Source organism: Gouania willdenowi, chromosome 6 (genome assembly GCF_900634775.1).
Source record: "Gouania willdenowi chromosome 6, fGouWil2.1, whole genome shotgun sequence".
Taxonomy (NCBI): Eukaryota; Metazoa; Chordata; class Actinopteri; order Blenniiformes; family Gobiesocidae; genus Gouania; species Gouania willdenowi.
In genome coordinates, this window is record NC_041049.1 from 26117186 (window position 1) to 26139524 (window position 22339).

The 22339-nt window shown below is 39.1% G+C and overlaps 2 protein-coding genes across 12 annotated transcripts in view; both read right to left on the reverse strand.

The window, feature by feature from the left end:
* Positions 1-20490, reverse strand: ncaph2 (non-SMC condensin II complex, subunit H2). Of its 7 annotated transcripts, none has more exons than XM_028451629.1 (22): positions 20353-20490; positions 20235-20270; positions 20031-20072; positions 17779-17897; positions 12436-12537; positions 12283-12344; positions 12142-12214; positions 10732-10788; positions 10580-10659; positions 10307-10461; positions 10151-10233; positions 9997-10080; positions 9024-9090; positions 8858-8959; positions 8745-8789; positions 8373-8443; positions 8214-8307; positions 8075-8155; positions 6699-6748; positions 6525-6626; positions 6313-6462; positions 1-191 (listed from the first exon to the last, which is right to left on the reverse strand). In XM_028451629.1, exons 4-22 carry the CDS (start codon positions 17893-17895, stop codon positions 63-65), a joined length of 1704 nt encoding a protein of 567 aa, XP_028307430.1. In that variant the 5' UTR covers positions 17896-17897; positions 20031-20072; positions 20235-20270; positions 20353-20490; the 3' UTR covers positions 1-62. The 7 variants fall into 7 exon arrangements, with proteins under 7 accessions (XP_028307430.1, XP_028307425.1, XP_028307426.1 ...); XM_028451624.1 differs by having other exon boundaries at positions 19992-20072; positions 20163-20270; XM_028451625.1 differs by having other exon boundaries at positions 19992-20072; positions 20163-20285; positions 20353-20453.
* Positions 20453-22339, reverse strand: part of tspan12 (tetraspanin 12) — a 16595-nt gene continuing 14708 nt past the window's right edge. For 4 of the 5 annotated variants that reach the window (XM_028451647.1, XM_028451650.1, XM_028451645.1 and 1 more), the window contains one exon: positions 20851-22286. In XM_028451647.1, the coding sequence (XP_028307448.1) occupies positions 22050-22286 (237 nt within the window). In that variant the 3' untranslated portion in view covers positions 20851-22049. Of the gene's footprint in view, positions 20565-20850; positions 22287-22339 lie in introns of those variants that run through there. The other variant, XM_028451648.1, reaches the window with a different exon arrangement.

The following is a 22339-nucleotide window of genomic DNA, read 5'->3' on the forward strand; positions in this document are numbered from 1 at the left end:
TGACAGAGTATTCACAATAGTTTATTAAATCAGATTACAAACTGTGTGGAGGTGACACTTGGTCAGATGGTGTCAAACATCTCTTTGAAGCGGTCTGTGGCTCTTGGTGTGCTGAGCAGAGTCAGACTCAGAGTGTCCAGGCTGCTCTCCAAACCAGGTGCTTGATCAACCTCCACCGTGTAGTCATTGGCCTGCAGGGGATGCAGTAATTGATAAATAATTACAATTAAGCATCATAATTAATTTTAAAAATCTGTTGTAATTAAATTCTAATTGAGTTTATATAATTGACTTTGTAAATGTAATTGCCATGAAACTTGTATAAAAATTTACGCCAAACTAAAATGTTGAACCGCTTTACAGTTCCATGTACAGTTCTACACACATGTATGTAATTATTAAAATATGTTCCATATCAAGCTTTCCCACATTTTACCATTAAAAAATAATAAATTGAAATCGAGGGGTATACTGACACAAAAAAGGCTCAGATTGTCAGGATGGAGTTTTATTTTGTAGGGCAGGCAGGAACTCTTGGCCTCCCTCCCAGCAGCTTTCTCCTGCTGAGCACCAGCTGCTGGTGATTGGTTACCAGCTGTCAATCAATGAACTAACTGATCTGTGTATAAATGGGGAGGCTTTGCCTCAGTTCACTGCTGGGACATTCTACGTTTCTCACTTGTGGTATGAGCTCGGTTTCATGCCAGTAATTCCTGGCTCGACAAGTGGTTTTTCCTCTGCATTTGGACATTCTTCTTGTTTTACCCTCGCTCTGTGTTCTTGGTTTGTGTTTTTGATTACCTCTGCCTCCCTGCTTGTCTGACCATGCCTCAAAAAACAAAAAAATTTTTTTTTTTAATTACACCTCAGCTCCGCCTCCATCCCTGCATCTACACCTGCACGTGACACGGATGTCCACACCAAAAATATTATAGCCTATATTTTCATTGATTAGGAAGCCTAACAATTAATGGGAAATAAAGTAGATGATATTTTATTTATTTTACAGCTGATTTAGGGCCTGCTATCATGAGAGATGCTAACACAACAGAAATGTTTACTTTGATTAGGTTGTTTAATTCAGGCTCAGTAATTGTGATTTATTATGACTGAACTTTAGTAATTGAAAATGTAAATGTAATTGACTTTCTGAAGATACAAAATAATTGGAATTGGAAAAAATGCTGTTCACTTTTAATAGTAATTGAATTGTAATTGGAACTGAAAAATTAAATTGACCCCAACCCTGGTATATACTCCTGCTGTGCGATATATAAACATCTATCGTACGATATATCGCAAGTGGAATGTGTGTGGCCTTGGTCCCACTCTGTTGCTAAAATATCATAAAGCAGGCTAATCTACTCGCTGCTACTTAGCAGTACCATATTTACGTCACTCAGACACTAGTTTACTGCACTGTTAGAGGTTGACATGACTGAAGTAAGTACACCTTGTGTAAGCCACCATCACCTACTGAAGCTACCATGTCACCCTGTGTCATATCCAGCCTAATTCTACATCATTTGACACAAGGATGGGCCGTGCTCGGACATGAGCATTAAATGTTTAGTTTAGCGCAACAAAGATGCAGAAATAAATAGTGTTGTATGCAGAGTGGAAACGCTGCTTTTTTTGGCCCGATTGAGTTCCCCGGAGCAACCGCAACCATCAATTAGTCTGGTTACAAACTGTGTCACTCCAGCCAACGTGACTCTTCCAAGCAAAATAGCTGCAAACGTGCAAAAGTGAATTTTTTTTCCTGCTGCTGTAGAAGGACTTTTAAATAATATAACCTAACAAAACCTCTACTATCATATATGATCTTTGATGGAGCCTGCAAGTAAAATTCACTACAGGTACGGTTTAAAACCATAGCAGTGGCCATTATCGTTGGTTTTTGCACCCCCTAGTGGCATTTCAACATACAAATTTACACAAATCGGAACACGTGACTACAGTATGTGTAGCAAATAGGGATGTAACGATTAATCGTAAGGCAGTTAAAAATTGATTCATAGGTATAACGATTCACATCGATGCTGTGAAAATTGAATCACAGTACTTTTTTTAACCAGCAGAGGGCACTACCCAGAAGTGTTGGCGGCGAGCGAAATCTGCTCATACTTTCTTTCTGGCCGCCTTCTACTCTTAAATATGTTAATAAATGATTCATTACCCCTTTAGCACCGAAAGAATATCTGTAATATTACGTGAATATCTGTAAAAGTCACGTTTTTCTATTAGCTCTGTCTGCTAGCATAGCATCTCTTCTTCACTGCAAAATATCTGCATGCAAACCGACCACTGGGTTACCAGCGCCCTCTGCTGGTTCAAACAAATATCTGTCCTAAATCAGAATCAGAATCAGAATCAGAAATGTTTTATTTGCCAGGTACAGTTTTGAGGACAGTACAAGGAATTTGACTTGGTGGTTGGTGCACAAAAACAAGCAACAAAAAGAAATAAAAGAAATAAATAAAAGAAATAAAAACAACACAACAAAGAACAACCCAGCAACAATAATAATAATAATAATAATGATAAATATAAAGGATGAGGGATAAATAAAGGATAGATAGAGAATAAAGGATAAATAGGATAAATATAAATATATATATACAGTGCAGCAGGTATCAAGCTGGTGGAGGTGGTGATCGGGTGGGGGGGGGGGGTTCAGTGGGGGACTTGGGGTGTGTTCATGTGGATGGTGGCAGAGGGAAAGAAGCTGTTTTTGTGTCTGGAGGTTCTGGTCCTGATGGACCGAAACCTCCTTCCAGAAGGGAGAGATTGAAACAGTTTATGACCGGGGTGGGAGGGGTCGGCCACAATCTTTCCTGCACGCCTCAAAATCCTGGAGGCGTACAGGTCCTGGAGGGAGGGCAGATTGCAGCCGATGACCTTCTCTGCAGAGTGGATGATACGCTGCAGTCTGGCCTTGTCCTTGGCCGTAGCTGCAGCGTACCAGATGGTGATGGAGGAGCAGAGGATGGACTGGATGATGGAGCTGTAGAAGTTCACCATCATCTTTGTTGGCAGACTGAACTTCCTCAGCTGCCGCAGAAAGTACATCCTCTGCTGAGCTTTTTTGATAAGGGAGCTGATGTTCAGCTCCCACTTGAGGTCCTGAGTGATGATGGTCCCCAGGAAGCAGAAGTACTCTACAGAGCTCACTGTAGAGTCTCCCAGGGTGAGGGGGGTGAGGGGGGCTGGGTTCTTCCTGAAGTCTGCTATCATCTCCACTGTCTTTAAAGCATTGAGCTCCAGGTTGTTCTGGCTGCACCAGGACACCAGCCGGTCTGTCTCCCACCTGTAGTCGGACTCGTCTCCATCAGCGATGAGACCGATGATGGTCGTGTCGTCTGCAAACTTCAGGAGTTTGACCGACTGGTGAGAGGAGGTGCAGCTGTTGGTGTACAGGGAGAAGAGCAGAGGAGAAAGAACACAGCCCTGAGGAGATCCAGTGCTGATGGTACGGGGAGCAGAGATGGTTTTTCCCAGCTTCACGTGCTGCTTCCTGTCAGACAGGAAGTCTGTGATCCACCTGCAGGTGGAGTCTGGCACGTTCAGCTGGGAAAGCTTGTCCTGAAGGAGAGCTGGGATTATTGTATTAAAAGCAGAGCTGAAGTCCACAAACAGGATCCTGGCGTAGGAGCCTGGGGAGTCCAGGTGCTGGAGGATGAAGTGGAGAGCCAGGTTTACAGCATCGTCTACTGACCTGTTGGATCTATAGGCAAACTGCAGGGGGTCCAGGTGGGGGTCGGTGATGTCCTTGATGTGGGAGAGCATGAGGCGTTCAAAGGACTTCATGACCACAGATGTCAGAGCGATGGGTCTGTAGTCATTAAGTCCTGTGATCCTCAGCTTTTTAGGGACAGGAACGATGGTGGAGGCCTTAAAACAGGCTGGTACGGTGCATGTCTCCAGTGAGGTGTTAAAAATGTCTGTGAACACTGGAGACAGCTGATCAGCACAGTGCTTCAAGGTAGAGGGAGAGACAGAGTCCGGTCCACAAGCTTTACGGGGGTTTTGTCTCCTGAAAAGTCTATTCACATCTCTCTCTTTGATGGAGAAAGGTGTCTCTGTAGGAGGGGGGGAGGAGGGGGGGAAGATAGGGGAGAGAGCCTCCGTAGGCAGCTGGGGTGAAACTGTAGCTTTGATGTGGGGGGTGAAGGTGTTGGAGTGAGGCTGGTCAGAGGTGTGAGGGGGGTTGGAGTCAGGTCTGTCCCATTGTCTGTCAAATCTACAATAGAACTCATTCAGACTGTTGGCCAGGCAGAGGTCATTAGCAGCAGCAGGGGCTCTGGGCTTGTAGTTTGTAATTTGCCTGAGCCCTCTCCAGACAGAAGCCGAGTCATTTGCAGAGAACTGATATTGTAGCTTCTCTGAGTACAGACGTTTGGCTCTTCTCACCTCCTTTTCAAACGTGTACTTCGACTCTCTGTACCTGGCTCTGTCTCCACTCCTGAAAGCGACCTCTTTGTCTGCCCTCAGCCCTCTGAGCTTAGCTGTGAACCAGGGTTTGTCATTGTTATAACTCACCCTGGTCTTTGATGGAATGCAGCTGTCCTCACAGAAGCTGATGTAGGACGTCACAGCGTCTGTAAACTCATCCAGAGAACTGTTCGCAGACCTGAAAACATCCCAGTCAGTCCAGTCCAAACACTCCTGGAGTTTCTCCACTGCTTCACTGGACCATTGTTTAGATTCCTTCACCACAGGTTTACAGAGCTTCAGCCTCTGTCTGTATGAAGGAATCAGATGGACCATCAAATGGTCCGATTGGCCCAGTGCAGCACGGGAAACAGCGTGATAAGCACTGCTTAGTGTGGTGTAACAGTGATCCAGTGTCTTCTCCTCTCTGGTCGGACATTTAATTAATTGTCTATATTTGGGGAGCTGGTGTGAGAGGTCCCCTTTATTAAAGTCACCAAGCACAATGATAAAAGAGTCCGGGTAGGTCCGCTCCATGCACAGGATCTGGTCGGCGAGTGTGCGCTGTGCCTCGCGCACATCAGCTGATGGTGGGATGTACACACCAACCAGGATGAATGAAGCGAACTCACGGGGGGAATAGAAGGGTTTGCTGTTGATAATAAAGGATTCCAGGTGAGGAGAGCAGTGCTGGAGGATCACTGTCACGTCGTTACACCAGTTACTGTTAACATAAAAGCAGATTCCTCCACCTTTCTTCTTCCCGGTGAGCTCCGCGTCTCGGTCCGCTCTGTGAAGTTGGAAGCCGGCCAGCTGCAGCGCAGAGTCCGGTACCGCTCCACACAGCCACGTTTCCGTGAAGCACAGAACAGAAGATGAGGAGAAGTCTCTGTTTCTACCTAACAGCAGCTGGAGTTCGTCCACTTTGTTACACAGTGAGCGCACGTTAGAGAGGAATATCCCCGGTAACGGTGTGCGCCGGCCGCGCTGGCGGAGGCGCACCAGCTCTTTTTCCTCTCCTCCGGCGCTTCACTGCGTGAGCAAAGGTGAGCGCACCTTTGAGTAAAATGTCCAGTAAATCCACAGAGGAAGCGATGAAAGTGGGAAATAAATCTCTCGGGGTTGTTGCCCTGACATTCAAGAGCTCTTCTCTTGAATAAGAGAAGCCAATTGCGGATTTTATAACAAAAACAAGACAAAAAAGTGCGCACCAACACACCACAGCAGCCATCCGCGGCGCCATCTTGCATCACTACATCACTACATCACTACAGTCAAATTACTGTTTCTTTTTTTTTTTTTAAGTACAATTGTTAAGGCACAAAATACATTTTCAGTTGCACTTTTAAAAAGAAAAATAACTTATGTATTGTTTACTATAGAACCAGAATTTAAATAATAAGCTTCTTCATTTGTATTATTCCTTTATTTATTTCATTCAAAATTTATTTTTAGTTAAATTGCATTGTTTTGAATAGTTTATCAAGGGATTCTTTTGACAATGAAAAATAGTATAGTATTTTCCCAAAAAAAATAAAGGAATATTTTTCAGTCATTTATATACAGTCCCATTTGGTAAACTAAATCATGAGAGAATCGTATCGTGAACCCAGTATCGTGAATCGAATCGTATCGGGAGCTGAGGGAATCGTTACAGCTCTAGTCGCAAAAGTTACAAATATGAGAATATTCTTAAAGGAGAAGTGCCATTTATTTTGAGATATACTGTATATATAATTTTTTTGTTTTTATAATAATAATAAAATATATAATAGCAATTTTTCATTTATTTAATAAAAAAAAAAGATATTTTTTTAACATTATTAGACCAACAGTAACATGTATGATGGAGAAGATTCAAGGTGTGTGTGTATTTACCAACTGCAGTGATGCTAGCAAATATTTGCAGACTTCATAGTTGTCCAGTCCATGAACAATGGATGAAAATGGCCTTTGATGTCCAACTTTGCCCAAAGCCAGCACGATGCGTTCACTGTAGTCGTGGATGTCAAACACAGTTCTCTGCTCCTATAAACAGACAGGAGTCAGCGACAGGCCCCGCCCCTAGAAGTAGCAGGCAGTGTTGGTACCTTCATGGTGAGGACAGGGCGGATCTTCTCCTCCCAGTCTTTGACCCTCTTGGACAGAGTCGTCTCCTGAGTGTAACCACGACTGTTCACTATCAGCTGTTCCTGAACGCACCACAGACGGGAGGGAAGTCACACAGCCGCACTAATCACATGATATATGATTTTGGTTCTTACCACACGCAGCTTCACCAGGTCCTCATAGCTCAGGTCATCTCTGTGATTATCTGTACGCACACAACACAAACACGCACACAGAGTTAAATAGTTTTACTTAATTCTTACGTGATTTCTTTGGATCTTTCAGTGTGAACCCCAAACATTTTTTTGCCACAACGTTCAATCCCTGAAAACACCAGAAATGTGTTGGGAAGTCACTTAAGAAGTAATTGTAGGGCAAACACAAGAAATCACCATGTAAGCAGTGTTGGGAGTAACGCATTACAAAAGAAACAAGTTACAGTAATACATTCCTGTTTTCAGCAATGCAGTAATATAAGGCATTACTGAAACAAAAATCAGCAATATAGTACTCATTAAAATCTCGGTAACGCAAGTTACATGGAGAATTTAATGAATTTCACTGATAGTCCAATGAAAACAAAAAGAAAACCAAAACAAAAAAGTCAACAAAAGTGTATTGTGATATAATATCCATTTGGCTATAATCAGGTCCCAAGTTATTTTATTATTTAGACATAAGGTTTTGGTTGACGTTATTTGGTATATTGCCTTTTTAGCTCTAAGGTGTATTTTACATCTTATTTATATTAGATAGAAATGTATTTACAGTTACATTTTACATTTACAGTCATTTCTTTTATGATGACTGATTGGAGATTGTATTCCGAGTGTATGTTTTTGCTAGCCTATGTTTAGGCATTGTTTAGCAAAGGTTGCACATTTTTAAAGCATTGATTATACAGTATGTTTATATTGCTAAATGAGAATATGTATAATGGTATAATGGCTTCACTTAACATAAATGTGAGATTAGCTAAAAGTAACTTAAAGTAGTGTAATTCAGTTACAGTTTGGAGATGGTAATATTGCAATACAAATACTGTATGTTGTGTTTTTATGCCTGTAACTAGTAATATATAATGTATTACAATTTTAGAGTAACTTGCCCAACACTGACTGAAAGAATGAAGTAAAAACAATTCTATGCATCCATCTGTCTACGGGACTCCACATCCCACAATGCAATTCTTGTTGGTTTCTTTCTTTCTGACCATGAACTTTATATTTTATTAAGCGCATTGAGATGACTTTGTTGTAATTTGCGCTCTATAAATAAAGTTGAATTTAATTTAATTGAATGTGCAAAACTGCCTTTAATCACACACAGCAGGTTGACATAATGTGGTGGACATCGTGAGGATTAGTAGTAGCACTTAGTGCCTAATGACGTTCTTAATCTAATTTTGCATCTCTAGGTACGTGTTTATAATGGTATGGCCCATGGAGGACTATATAACATTTTAAATGGCCCTTGATATGAAAAGAGTTCCCCACCCCTGCTTGAAACAAACTGATGAGTGTCTCTGTACCTGCTGGCAGGAAGTTGTCCTCAACGATCAGTGGAACATCATCAGGGAACGGTTCCATCTCGCCATCAGATGTGTCATCATCTACACAGACGGTGACAATCAGCATTCTAGTACCATTCAAACCAGGAACCGTCCTTACCAGGCAGACCACAGTCCCTCAGCACCTCAGGCTCCGCCTGTTCCTCCGACTGCAGGAAGCTCCTCTTCAGCTCTTCCTCAGATATTAGCGGACCCTGCAATCACACGCTGTCAGTAACATAACAGAAGTAGGCCAATCAGAAGCAGCTTGGCGACTCACCGCTCTCTTGCAGATCCTCCTCTGTGTCCTTACACGTTCCTTCAGATTGCTCAAGTAGATGTAGTTCAGTTCTGTCCGACAAGAAGTACCATCAATTAGAGCAGAGTCACTTCCTGCGGTGTGTGTAAGCTATGTAATGGCATGGATTTTTCCTAATCAATAACTTAAAAAATACATATTCTTTTCCCTTCTAATTATTTCACGTTTTAAATCAAATCAATGATATGTATTTACAAATCCTTTTAACATAAAAATGTGAAATATGATGCTTTATAATCTATGAACTACTGATACTTTAGAAAACAATGGGTCAATAAAATGTTCACAATAACATGACAATGATCTAATAAATCAAACTGTCTAGTATGTTACCAGTGCACATGGGTCCAGTCTTCAGCTTGGGCTCAGGAGGATCATCTAAAACACAAAGAATCAGTGACACAAGCGCGTGAGCTCGTGCACACACAAACGCTTTGGGTTCTTACAGATTCCTGTGAACCATGCTCTGAAGTCCTGCAGCCCAACGCCTCGCCTCCGTTTCCTCTTCCCTGCGTCATCCACCCCGTCAGGAACCTTGTAACACTTTCCTACAGACAGTGGTAGAGTTCAGTTGAGTCAGAGAGGTACAGGTTGGATTCCCCAAGAGCTCACCTGGCTTAAAGGCTCGGTCCTCTCCCACTGATTCATACGGGTCGAGTAACGTCCTCCACACGCTCAGCTGGAACATAAATGCAACACTTTGTCATCCACATCATCCTTGTCTCGACTAGTCGGTTAAGAACCAGCACAGCTGCTCTGAATCAAATTGCAAAGGACACAAGGTCAAATCATCATCTGACACTAATATGATCCTCTGAATGCATACTTGTACATCTTTGCTTAGCTGTGACCGTTACGAGCTCTTCCTTGGGCTTATATACATAACATTAAAAAAGGGAGAGCGGTGTTACACCTGGGTGTGTATGGAGGCGTTAATACAAGGGAAAGGAGTTTGGGAGAGCAACAAAAAGAAGAGAAAAGCCATTTTTGGTTGCACTGTTGGTACAACGCAGTGGATCTCAATTTCTTTCTGCTGCGTCCCCCTTTGAAGTGTGAACTTTTACCCTAAATTTCTATTAATTTGAGTCATTTTAAGGCTTTTTAAAGTATTTCCATTGGTAATTTATGCATGCAAACTGAGGCAGATATAAATATCTGTGTGTCTCCAGGAGACACACAGGGGGGCAGACGTCACCTGCTCAGTAGCTGATCCTCTTCCACAGAGCGTTTAAATTATTTTCTTTAATTCCAGTGTTTTCACTGTCAAAAAGCTGGACAATCTTTTTGTGCTACACATCAGCTGTGAAGATGCTGATTTTCATCTTGGAAAAGTTTCTTTTCTTGTTTGACCTTAGTGGGCGGGGCCACCGAAAAAGAAGGGCATAAGAAGTTAAATGACAGTTGAATTTAGTGGCCGGATTTATCAACACTCCATTGTTTATATGCTGGGATTGTGAAATGGGAAATACGAACATTTCATAAACCAGACGTTTGTCATGTCGTACGACCAAATGTTTACCCGTTTTCACACAAGGTTGATAAATGAGGGCTCATGTCTTTATGACACACCAGTGTGTGTGCTTACAGCAGGCGGAGCCTTGGCCTCACGTCTCTGCATGTCTGCTTCAACAATGTGTCGCTCTCGAATCATTCGTCTCTCAGTCGGAGCCTGAAACATTGAGGGACATGAGAGTGTGAGCATGACATCACAGACGCCAGAGAGCAAAGGAGACCATCACCTGGTGTCGCTCGGTCTGCTCGTCCACCTCCGGCTCCATGTGGCTCTCCTCCATGGGAACAAAAACTTCTTCTGCATCAGCATCTGCAGGAGAGACCGGGTGAAGCTCAGAGACATGCAGGAGCACAGAGTCTGAAAACATAAATGTGATAGAAACCTTGCTGCTGAAGGATCTGGTTTCCAGAAAAAGAATGAGGATGGTGAAGCATGGGCAGATCAGCTGATCTGACCGCAAGCAGGATGAGATCCTCACGAGGAACAAAGAGATTGATCCTGAAGTCTTTCTGACTGCACGGGATGTCTCCTTTGATACTGACACACACACACACACACACACAACGGTCATGCACATGCAAACAATGGTCACACACACACACACACAATGGTCACACATGCACAGACAGAGAGAAACACAAATTGTTTCACTGACCTGATCATAGGCAGTTTGTACTTCTCGTGGGTTTCAGGTGGAATGAGACTCTCAGGAGGAAGGGGTGTCACAGTGGCTGACTACACACACACGCGCGCACGTGTAAACACATCAGATGCAATAGATTTTGTGGCTGAGAAGAACACACTCACCGTGATGATATTCGACGCCTGACTTTTGTCCTGCTTGTCCAAATCTAGCTGAGTGAACTGATGGAGACAGGATGGACTACATTACCCAGCATGCTTTATGAGAACAGGACAAAGACATTGTGTTCGAAATAGCATATATGAATACTACATCAGGAAAGTATGCATGGTGGGCACACTAGTCATACTCAACCACCCCATGAAGCATTGCGAGTGGCTTCAAGCTAAAAGTCAAACATCCCCCTTTCAAAACAAAAGCATGTCTTCTTGTCTTCCATTAGTTTTTAACGCTTTTGTAAACAGGGCTCTTATTTTGAAGTTTTTGTCAGTAGCACAATGGAGGGTCTCTGAACATTTCTGAAATGTCAGTATGAAATGTGTCTCTGTGAGTTTTATGAATCAAATGACCACATGTTGATATTCTATGTCAGTGGTTCTCAAACTTGAATCTAAGTATTGCCCTTTGATTTCACTGATGATTTTAAATGTTCTTATTGATTTTAAGCCGTTGAATGTTTTCTGTTGCTTTTTTTGATCATGTAAAGCACATTAATTTGCCTTGTGTATGAAATGTGCTATACAAATACATTTGCCTTTGTCTGATCACCACATTTTGCTTTAGTGGCTCCTGAATAGATTTATTTCTATAGTTTATATTATTTCTGGTCATCTCCCTCCTGATGTGGGACCAAGACTGACCCTTGTATTTTCAGTTCATGTTCTAATCAAAAACATTTCTATCATTTTGTGTGTTTTTTGTGTTCTTGGTGGGCTTTTGGGGCCTATATTACAGCACTGAGTCTCTCAGCGTCACCATAGAATACAATGAATTAATTTATTTATCGGTCTGAAAGTGCCCAATGCATGCAGGCTTCATCAGCTGACTAATGTAGGCCAGGCAATCAGATAAAAAATCTATGTTTCCTACAGGATGTCGTCAGTAAATGAAAGGATAAATATTCTCTCTCTGTCAGCATCACATCAGATCCACAGCGACGTGTGGATCTGATGTGAAAAACGATCCTCCTTTGATTGGACAGGTCATTTTCTAAGAGAATTGATTGGTCAGGAGGTGGGACTTTCATATTTGCTCAGATCCTAGCCAGAAAAAAACCTGGTCCCGACCAGGTTAGTCGTTCAACCTAAGTTACCATGGTGATTTAGCTCCGACGTTAGCGAGCTTCGTAGGACAGCAGACACCAATTAAATCCCAGAGGTTGATGCAATAAGAGGAAATCTAGCTTCATGGTACAGGTGTCATCTTTGTGACATTGGGGGGCTGATATAAGCAAGGTGAAACAACATGACTAATGAACCCATATTAACTGTGTTTTAGTGCAGCCATCAGTGCCAAAACTTACAAAAGAAAACAAATCGTTTTAACTTCCTGTTCCTCCAACACTTTGTCATTACCTCAGAGCCATCCTCATCATCACAACTGCCAGCACCTTCATCGTCCTTAGTAACCGCTGCCTGTTTGTTCTTCCTGTAAGCACACGCCAAATATTACACACAGAAAGACCAGAGTTCACCTGATGGTAAGCCGCCTCCTACTTCTGGTTCCTCTCATTGATGTAGTCAAGCGTCTGATAGACAAGACTGTGCAGCATCTCGACCTGAGAACATATGCAGACAGACAGGTGAGAGATGGAACAGACAAACAGACAGACAGACAGGTTCAGAGCTCACAGACAGTGTCAAACTCACTTTCTTACTGTAAATGCAAGTGGAACCCTGGATGAGCAAAGCAGCCTCAGCAAAGTTCAGGTTGGTTCTTCCTCCATCCAAAGAGATGCACATCTCATCTAGCTGTGACAAGAATCACAATCATTTTTAAAGTAAGAAATTGGAAAAAAAAACATTTTTTTTTAATTATTTTATTAGCAAGAGAAGTTTGAAATTATTAGTTATCGGAACGGAAAACTAAAAATTCCAAAACTGTGTGTCAATATTCAAATGTTTACCAATGTTTGTTTAGGGAAGAAATGTAGAGAATTACAACATAGGGCCTGTTGATATGGACAAATAATCATATTGATATTTAAAAAAAATAAATTGTGATACTTATTGATGGAAAAAGCCACAAAGGCCCTTTTAATAATCACCAGCAGCACAATAACATGCTGATCTCAGCTTTCTCTCTCATTAGGGGCGGAACATACGACTCATTTCTTTAGTGTGGCTGTACATTTGCACTACATGTACTTAATATTAGTTGAAATATCAGTGTGAGAGTATACACTTTACTTGTGAAGCAACAAGAGTCGCCAGTATTTTATGCTAATAAGGGGGCGGGGAAAAACTATTCCAGGAAATATTACAACCAATCAGGGTGCAGGACTTTGTTGTAATCCCTCCTACAATTTGCAATGGGTAGACTTGGGGTCATTACAATTAAAATTGTATACTTGATAATTAATTACAATTACAGAGTAAATGTAATTTTAATTGAACTAATTTTTACCATATAATTGTAATTGAGTTCTGATTATTGACTTTGTAATTGCCATGACAATTCAATTAAATTGTCAATGACAATTACATGCAAAATTGGGGAACATTGTAATTAAGTTAATATATTTTATTAATTTATCAAGGTCATATTTTGGATGAGCCTGGAAAGAGATTGTGGGGCTTAATTGTGTGAGCATTTAAAATATAATTCCTAAACATGTGTGAAGCTCTTAAAGTTAGAGTAAATTATATCTTTTTAGTATTTTACATTGATACAGTGCACTTTATTAGAGAACTTATTTAAATTGACTATCTTTCAGCAGTCTAGTCAGTTATAAGTCTGTGCATTATTATTTAATGTGAACATAAATAATATATAAGAATATATTTTTATATTGTGCATTAATGGAATATCAGTGCTAAATAAATATTTTCACTTGTGTAATTTATTTATTATTTGAAGCATTTATATTAATTGATACAATTTTAGTGAGGTTAGTACACATTCATAGCCATAAATGCAAAGGTACTAATAATTTACATTACTTCTTTCAGCATTTTGGTTTTTGGCCAAGAATTTTCATTTTGGTGCGTCCATAATTCGATTTTAATAATCAATGGTTTTTCAATGGAGCACACAGTGAAACTAAATTCTTCAGCCTATCTCCACTGCTAAAAGTTACTAATATTAGAAAGCTACGTAGGCCTGAAAACCTAGACTCTGATTATATTACAGATCGAACCTTTTTTTAATCTAAACATTACAACCAACATCATTTCCAAATCGTGGAAAACTGCCTCTATTGGAAGGTGATTTATGAGCTCCCACGATTATAGAGGATAAACCATGATATTAACAATAATATAGCAATTAATTACATGATATAATACTATTAATGTATTGTATTATAACATGACATATATAGTAATATAGTAGTTACTACATTACAAGTACATATAGCACAGAATAAATTCTGCATTGCATGAATTGCACTTTAAAATAGTCCGTTTTGATAGATCTATAGAACAGTCTCGCTTCATTAACCTGTAAGTGACACTTCATTGTTTTGATTACAAATGTAGTTACAGTCACATGGTAAACATCACCGCTTTTCATGCCAAATAAATATTGCACTCTTAATACTATAAACAAAGTAATTAGACACTTGGCTTTCATTTACTGCCATGATTCAAGTCTTTATATATTGTTATTTGGCACAAACTTTGTCTTTAATGTTATGGATTTGAACATGGCCACTATGTGTAGTTAGTAATGTGGTGTCCTTTTTCGACCAGTCTGAGCAATGGCCAAATACTATATCCGCGATTCTCAAAAAAACCTAATGTCTGTCATGTGTGACTTGTCTTATTTTGAAAAAAACTTTTCTTTGCCAGGCATGCTGTGAAAAGCATGTTGCACAGCAAAATATATAGATTCATGTTTTAAAAAGATTATATACGCGTGTTTTCAACAGCTATCTTTGAAAAAAACTAAATTTGGTTGGTTGAACTTAAAAAAAAAAAGTGGGTCGCGATTGGATCACTGAGGCAAAATGTGGGTCCCAGGGTCTCCCTCTCTAAATCTATGGACCCATACTGGTATTGGGCCGACACTGCACTAATATTTGTATTATTAATCTTATTTTTTTTTCTATTAAAATGTGTGCACTTGTACTTAACCATTATATAATTAACAGTTTTTCACTTAAATATGTACGTTTTTTCTTTCTCTGTATTTGTTGAGCCTCTATAACACAAGTCATTTCCCCCTGGGATAAATAAAGCATTTCTGATTCTGATTCTTACTGGTTCATGTTGTATTTTTCGGGATTGGCCGCCAGGGGGAGACGGTGTCAAATAGTTGGATGGATTGAGGTTTTGTTTGATTCAAATGGACACTGCAATAGTTTGATAAATGTTTTGTTTATGAGAAAGCTAAAGTGACAAAGTTTATTTGGTTTGATTTGGACTTGGTTCCCCTCGAAAAGGAGATGATACATCTCAAAGGGCTTTCTACAAATACATTTCAGATTTAAAGGTGGAAACTCTGTCTGCAATAGTTTCACAGACAATGTTTCTTTCTCACTTGAACTTGCCATGTCAGTTTTATAGTGATTTTTAAAATTGTATTCAGCCAATATATCAACATTTGTTGTAACAAGCAGAGCAGAAAAATAAAACCTATCTTCCAATACATTACATTTTGCCTCTTTCATTTTTCTTGTGTGTGTCCTAGAAGTACCGGTGTCACGTACTGAGTTTACCTCATACTGAGATCGATTATGAGCACTACCGAAAAATTAATTTTTGCTTGTTCCGCTGTGATTTTTGCTACTTCCACCATGCTGAGTGAGTGACAAACTCAGTCAGCAACTTGAGTAAAGTAATAGTGTCTCATGCAGCAATCTCAATACAAATAGGAATAGTTTATTCTCCAAAAAAACTTGATTATAATATACATTGCAATAAATAACAGTTAACCTAATTTAACTTTACACGTTACAAACAGTGGAGTGGTCGTGCTTTTGCTGTGGCAGGTCCAAAACTCTGGAAGTCATTGCCGCTTGAGTTACGTGCCATCAAAGACCTGCCCTTGTTCAAAGCAAAGCAAGAAAGGCGTTTGGTACATAGTTCTGTGGCACTTGTTTTAAATGTGATAATGGTCTGTTTTTAATTATATATTATGCTGTTTTTAAATTTCATTTTTTAGTCATGTACAGCGCTTTGGCCAATTTTGGTTGTTGTAAATTGCTTTAGAAGTAAAACTTGATTGAACTTTACAATATAAGATGTTGTATTCACATAAATTAGCAATCTGATCATAACAATCATATTTTTTTTTTATCATTGGTCAATTTTTTAATCACTGGTCGACTGATGTGATGTTTTAAGCATTTTTTAAAAATCGCTACAGCAATCTCTGTATGACATTACGCATGGAAATTTCAGCATGGGTACATCTCAATACGTAGCAGTCACATACAGAGATTATAGAATAATCTCAGTACGGAGGTAAACTCACCAGTATCTCAGGATAAGCAAGTACCGGGCAGTCCTCATATTCAAGTGTCATTATTACATTGGTTTGAAAATAAAAATAGGGCTATCGAACCTGGTGCATCCCTAGTATTAACTATAGAAAAAAAACTGTAGAATGGACATCACCCCATAGGATCAGCTTCACTTCCTCCACCATTTTACCAGGGACTAAACACTCATGGGAAGTAGCTTCTGTCTATGGCAATAATCAGAATGTCTGTCAACATCACATTTAAAAATGATTGAGTGATATTTAACAATATGTGACACTAGCAGTGCATTAGCAAATACAAAAACAAGTGTCGAGTAACTTCATATACATGATTATAGTGCAACTTAATATTGTTAATATGACTTCAAAAGCAGTGATTGTTGTCTATATAGATCATTTTACAAGATTTTAAATTGTGTGGTTTTATATCATAATAAATATTAGTAATGTGTATTAATACTATATTATATACTCTAGTGCAGTGTTTCCCAACCTTTTTGTCCAATGTACCCCTTTTCTTTTCTGTCTTAAGACGAGTACCCCTTTATTTTGTTAATTTGTGTCAGAAGGCTCGTCTGAAAGCTTCACTCATATTTTTCTGATGTTTTGACCATTTCAGGTGTTGATCTTCACCTTTTTTATGTATTTTTGTTTTCGAGTTGTGCCACAATGTATTATTGATGGATGAGGAAAATATTTGTGAGCAAGCGGAAATTTATCTCAGAATTTTAGAAAAATAAATGTACAAATGTTTCTGTGTACCCCTGAGGTGTGTTGAAGTACCCCTAAGGGTACACCTACCCCTGGTTGGGAACCACTGAAGTGTATGTACATAAGAAATAGGAATGTCCCGATACAACTATTTCATTTCCGATATGACACCGATATTGCAGCCTTGCATATCGGCCAATACCGATTTTGATCCGATATCAGTTTTTTTTAATCTCTCTTTTCTTTAATAAAAAAATAATAATGACTTATTTTAGAAAAGGATTGATTAAGTGACGTTACTCAAACAGAGAACAATAGTCAGCAACAGAAGGTATGAGAAAAACTGATCATTTATTATTAATTAATTTATTATTACAGTATTCTACAACTGAATAAAATTAATTAAAAATGAATTGTAAAAAATAAGAAATCGGAAAATCCGGAAATTTGAATTCGATATTTGTTTTCAGGCTAATATCTGATTGGGACACCCCTAATAAAAACTGTATTACAGGCTTTGCCCCTTTAAATTATATGTTTTTATATTAAATTATTAACATTTTGTTGACGCCTCATTTATTTGATCTGGTTACAGTTACACGTGATGACGTTTTTCCTGATTTGAAATAATTTCATCATAATCATGTAAATCAGTGCAAATACTAATTTACACAAACACATATGAACACACCACAACAACAACAACTAATGCATTTTGGAATGTGAAATGCTGCATTTCTCTCACTACCCTACGTTCCCAACGACTACAAAACTAGATTTAATAATCCAAGTTGTTAAAATAGAGTCCACTCTACAGGTTAGTATACAAATCTAAAAGTTCAACATACACACACCTCCTCTAAGTAGTCGTTTAGCTCTGACGCCACATCAATGTCCCAGTTCTTAGTCAGCTCTCTGATTGGCTGCAGCAGGTGAGCAAACCTGCTTTCAGTGGACTCCATCATCATCATCACTGTGAGGGATGAAGAGCAGAGAATGATGACACCAACATACACAGTTCAGCTGTAGCTCAGTGATGTCACAAAGTTTAGTTTGAACCAGACATTATCTGACCTTTAGAGGTGAATAGATGGTTCATCTTAGAACAAAATACAGTTTACTCTCAGCTCGACGCTGCACACTGAACTGAAGTTTGATACAAAGTCAAAATATATCAAGAACCCTCTGATCAACTAGATAGAATGACCCGATCAATCAATCAGACCAGATAGGGACTTCTGACAATAAATCAAATTCCAAATGTGCAAGATTTGGTCTTTTTCTTTTTATACAATATATCTACTGTAAGCAAAGGAACCGTAGCAAGATTTACAAATTGTCTATTGATATTGTGTCTATTGATACAAAAACGTATCAACAACCCCCAGTACTATTGATACGGAAACGCACGTTTTCCGGACCTTTTCTACATAAGTGTAATGTGCCTGTATTTTTTCACTGTGCTAAGATGGCTGAGTGGGGGGCGCTGCACTCAAGGATCCTTCCTTCCACTAACACGGGTTCGAATCCCACTTTTGTCATATGTATTTTTTCATTTGAACATATTTAACACGGCAAATTTCACCTTTAAAAATACATATACAGAAAATAAATAAATAAACATTTTAGGATATTTCCTGGGTTAAGGCTACAGCTAAAATAAAAAGGTTAGCAGGGTAGCTAAAAAATAAATATGAGCTAAAATAAAACTGACGGAACTGACAGGCTATTCACATCGTTTCCGTATGAATAGGCACAGCCCAATATTCATTACCAAAAATAAACGTGGGGTGAAAGTAACTATAACTTTTATTTTGAGTAGTATCTAATTGAGCTACTTTTTATTTGTACTTGAGTATTTTATGTATGACTTACTTATACTTGAGTACATTTCAATCAAGTAACAGTACTTCTACTAGAGTAGAATATATCAGTACTCTTTACACCTCTGTATACACACAGTGTAAAGGTGTTATAAATCATTACAAATAAATAATTTTAGAGAAAAGGTTTCTATCGCTGAATATGATTACAGCATCTCCTGGGTTAGGCTACATCTGTGTTCAGTAGTAATAGTAACTCACTGTCTAAATGAGGAGTTTACAAAATAAATAACTCTTGTTATGACAAGTAAACTGACTTTTTTTAGCTATAAATACTAATATTTTGAGAAAAGTGGCGTTTAAAAAAACCTCACTAACCTCATTTATCTTGATTACTAACCGCATTAGTTTAAAGGAAAGATAAACTCTGAAACTCACCGTTAGCATTTAGCTGTTAGCACAACACTCAAAATACCCGCGCCCAGTCGTTCTTCCCCCTCACTTCCTGTTTGCGCTTCGTTTTCTTCTTCTTCGTTGGTTTATTGGAGGCCACCCGCAACTTTTCAAACATAGCGCCACCGACTGTACATTACGATGTAGCACACATTTAGACACCAAACTGCGCCTTATGTGGTTATGAACAGAGGTGTAAAGAAGAGTACTGATATATTCTACTCTAGTAGAAGTACATAAAATACTCAAGTACAAATAAAAAGTAACTTAATTAAATAGTACTCAAAGTAAAAGCTACTAGTTACTTTCACCCCTATGTTTATTCTTGGTAATAAATCTAGCCACGGTTCCCTTTCATACACTAAACATCTCTTGTTTAAACTTAAAAAGGAAGAGACCAAATCGTACATAACATAATTTATTTTCCACAAAGGCATCTGTGTAAAATAAAAGGTTTGTCAAAATGTACAATTCTTGCTTAAATAAAATAACAAAACGAATTCAATTAAAAAAAATACAAATTAAAAAAATGCTCAGGCTCTAATTATAGATACATTTATGAACTCTAAAACTGTGCCATGTGGGCAACAACATAACATAGGTAGAAACTTCAATGTGAACCATAGAAAGTGGCTGGGGGCGTTGATCAGAGATGGAACGTCTAAAAACATATGGATTATGTTCAATGTGAGGTCATGAAATGGAAATGAAATAACAATCACAACAACAAAAAATGTACTCAGTGAAGGTTGGGTGTATAAATGTAACAAGTTACTCATTTGAAAACATACTTAAGTGTGAAGATCTGGGGTGGGGCTGCTGCAAAACATCTGCCTGGAATCAGCAATGATGACCACCAGCAGGGCGATGACCTTCAGCAGGGTGATGACCTGCAGGACGATGATGATCTGCAGCAGGGTGATGACCTTCAGGAGGGTGATGACCTGCAGCTGGGTGATGACCTGCAGCAGGGTGATGACCTTCAGGAGGGTGATGACCTTCAGGAGGGTGATGACCTGCAGCTGGGTGATGACCTGCAGGAGGGTGATGACCTTCAGGAAGGTGATGACCTGCAGGAGGGTGACCTGAGTGGTATATCGGCCGCCTCTCTTGAGTTCTCTGTATTTGGATCGGTGCAAGTTCATTTCTCACCCTAACCGGAATATCTTTCTCTTCCCTTCCAGTGCTTCCCAAACTCCTGGTCCTCACTGCTAGCCACTGCACCTTTGCTCCTTCTTCCCAAGGATTATTTTTACATCGCTTCACTCGGGATCTTTATCTGTGCTCTCCTACAATAAACCGGTCATTCTGTCAATCTCACTCCTCAGTCTCCGTCTCCCCTTTGGGTCCACCTCTGTGCTCTCCTGTGACATTCAAGTACAAGTAAAATTACCGATTTAGAAAATAAAAGTACCCCAAAAAAAACAGCTATATTACAGTAACATGAGTACTTGTAATCTGTTACTTTCACGTCTGGTGGAGATCAAAACAAACTTTCATGGGACAATTTCACCTTTACATCTTTTTCGAGCAAATGATCTTTGATTTATTGATCTATCAGGCCTTCACTATATCTTCATCTGATTTTTATTTATTTTTTTAACTGTCTCCAGCAGCTTTAAGTCAAAAAAGTAAATCCGTGCCATCTGATTTTGAATCAATTGGACAACAGCCAACAAGTTTTCTTTTATTGGAGATTATACAACACAACTTTACTCCAGATTCCGCTCCAATGTGGAATAACTGTTACACACTGTCCACAAAAATAAGCATCTATTCTTATCAAACTGGTTTAAAAAGCTATCTACATTTGTTGAACATATGGCAAAATGTCACCCAACACACGTTTACCACAAAATTACCTCAATACCTATTGTAAAATTTCCAATTTTACCAAAAGTCACAAAACACACTTTAAACTGATGAACAATCTAAATCCCTCTAGAGTTGTGTGATCTATGTTGATTTTGTCATTTCTATAAGTTATGTATCCTCCCTCAAACCGGGGATCAAATGGAACAGTGGTTTATAAACGAATGGTGCAACTCGCTGAGCAATGTTTTAACTGGTATAATTGTAAGAATAAAGAATCAAAGTTCCTGGTAAATATCTTGATTATGATGGGTAAATAAATATTTTATATACATATGGACAAAAAACTCCCTGAATCATAAAAGCTTCTGTACTCAATTTATGCTTTGCTGTACGTCTCTGAAATATATAGAATAAAATTTAGAATTAGACCAGTCTCTTCATCTCTGTGACACAGATGAAGACCATTTAATCTGTAGTCTTACTTTATTCCCATCTTTCATTAAAACTTTCTCTTGATTTATCATACAATCATGAACATCAAGCAGAATTAGAAAAATTGCATTACGTAAAATATGAATAAAATATACAGTTATGCATGTTAACTCAGCATTCTCACTTGAACGTAGTGTTTTATCAGCAAAACTACTTTGCTGAGCTTTGTGTAACAGTTCTTATTGTTGCATTGATGTGCCTTGATATGTGAATAAGTAAAACAAAATCCAGTTTGAAGTCCCACAATAATTCTACAGTACTCAGCAGAAATAAGGATTCAAACTGTCCTGACATGATTATGGTCAGATGGTGGTTAGGGCTCATTCTACAGCAGTAAGTGAAGTGAAGTTTTTGCCCTTCCTGCATTAACTGTGTGTGCAAAGTGTGTGTCTAACTTCCCTGATGTGTACCTACCTATGAAGTGTTTCTAACAGTAGTTATAGGTATAACTATTTATTTAAAGAGACTAATTAGACACCAGTTGATCACATGACCCAGCACAGTTTAACCTCGTACATAAACTGCTGTAGATATTCCAACCCTTAGGTGTCAGTTCTGAACTGAGTTTGTCCCACACCAGTCTTCTGCTCTTCATCCTTTGGTCCCACCCACACCATCCCACGGTGTGAGGACTTCCTGTCATAGTAAAGCGCCCAGAGCAGTGTGAGTGTAAGCGCCATAGCAAGGATTTGAGCCACGCCCACTGATACGCCTAGGAAACGCAGCACCTGCAGCAAGCTGGTACCTCGAATAAAAGCATAGATCTTTGGTCCACAACCCTGAAAGACACAGATGCAGGTGTGAGGTCACTTCCTGTTTCTGTATGATTGGA

What these genes read in the sequence shown, in the direction of transcription:
- ncaph2 (XM_028451624.1), bottom strand. An exon ending in GGAGGATCTGCAAGAGAGCG is followed by an intron (nt 8,308 to 8,372) that starts GTGAGTCGCCAA and finishes GTGTGATTGCAG; the next exon opens with GGTCCGCTAATATCTGAGGA. An exon ending in GGACAACTTCCTGCCAGCAG is followed by an intron (nt 6,749 to 8,074) that starts GTACAGAGACAC and finishes GTGTGCGTACAG; the next exon opens with ATAATCACAGAGATGACCTG.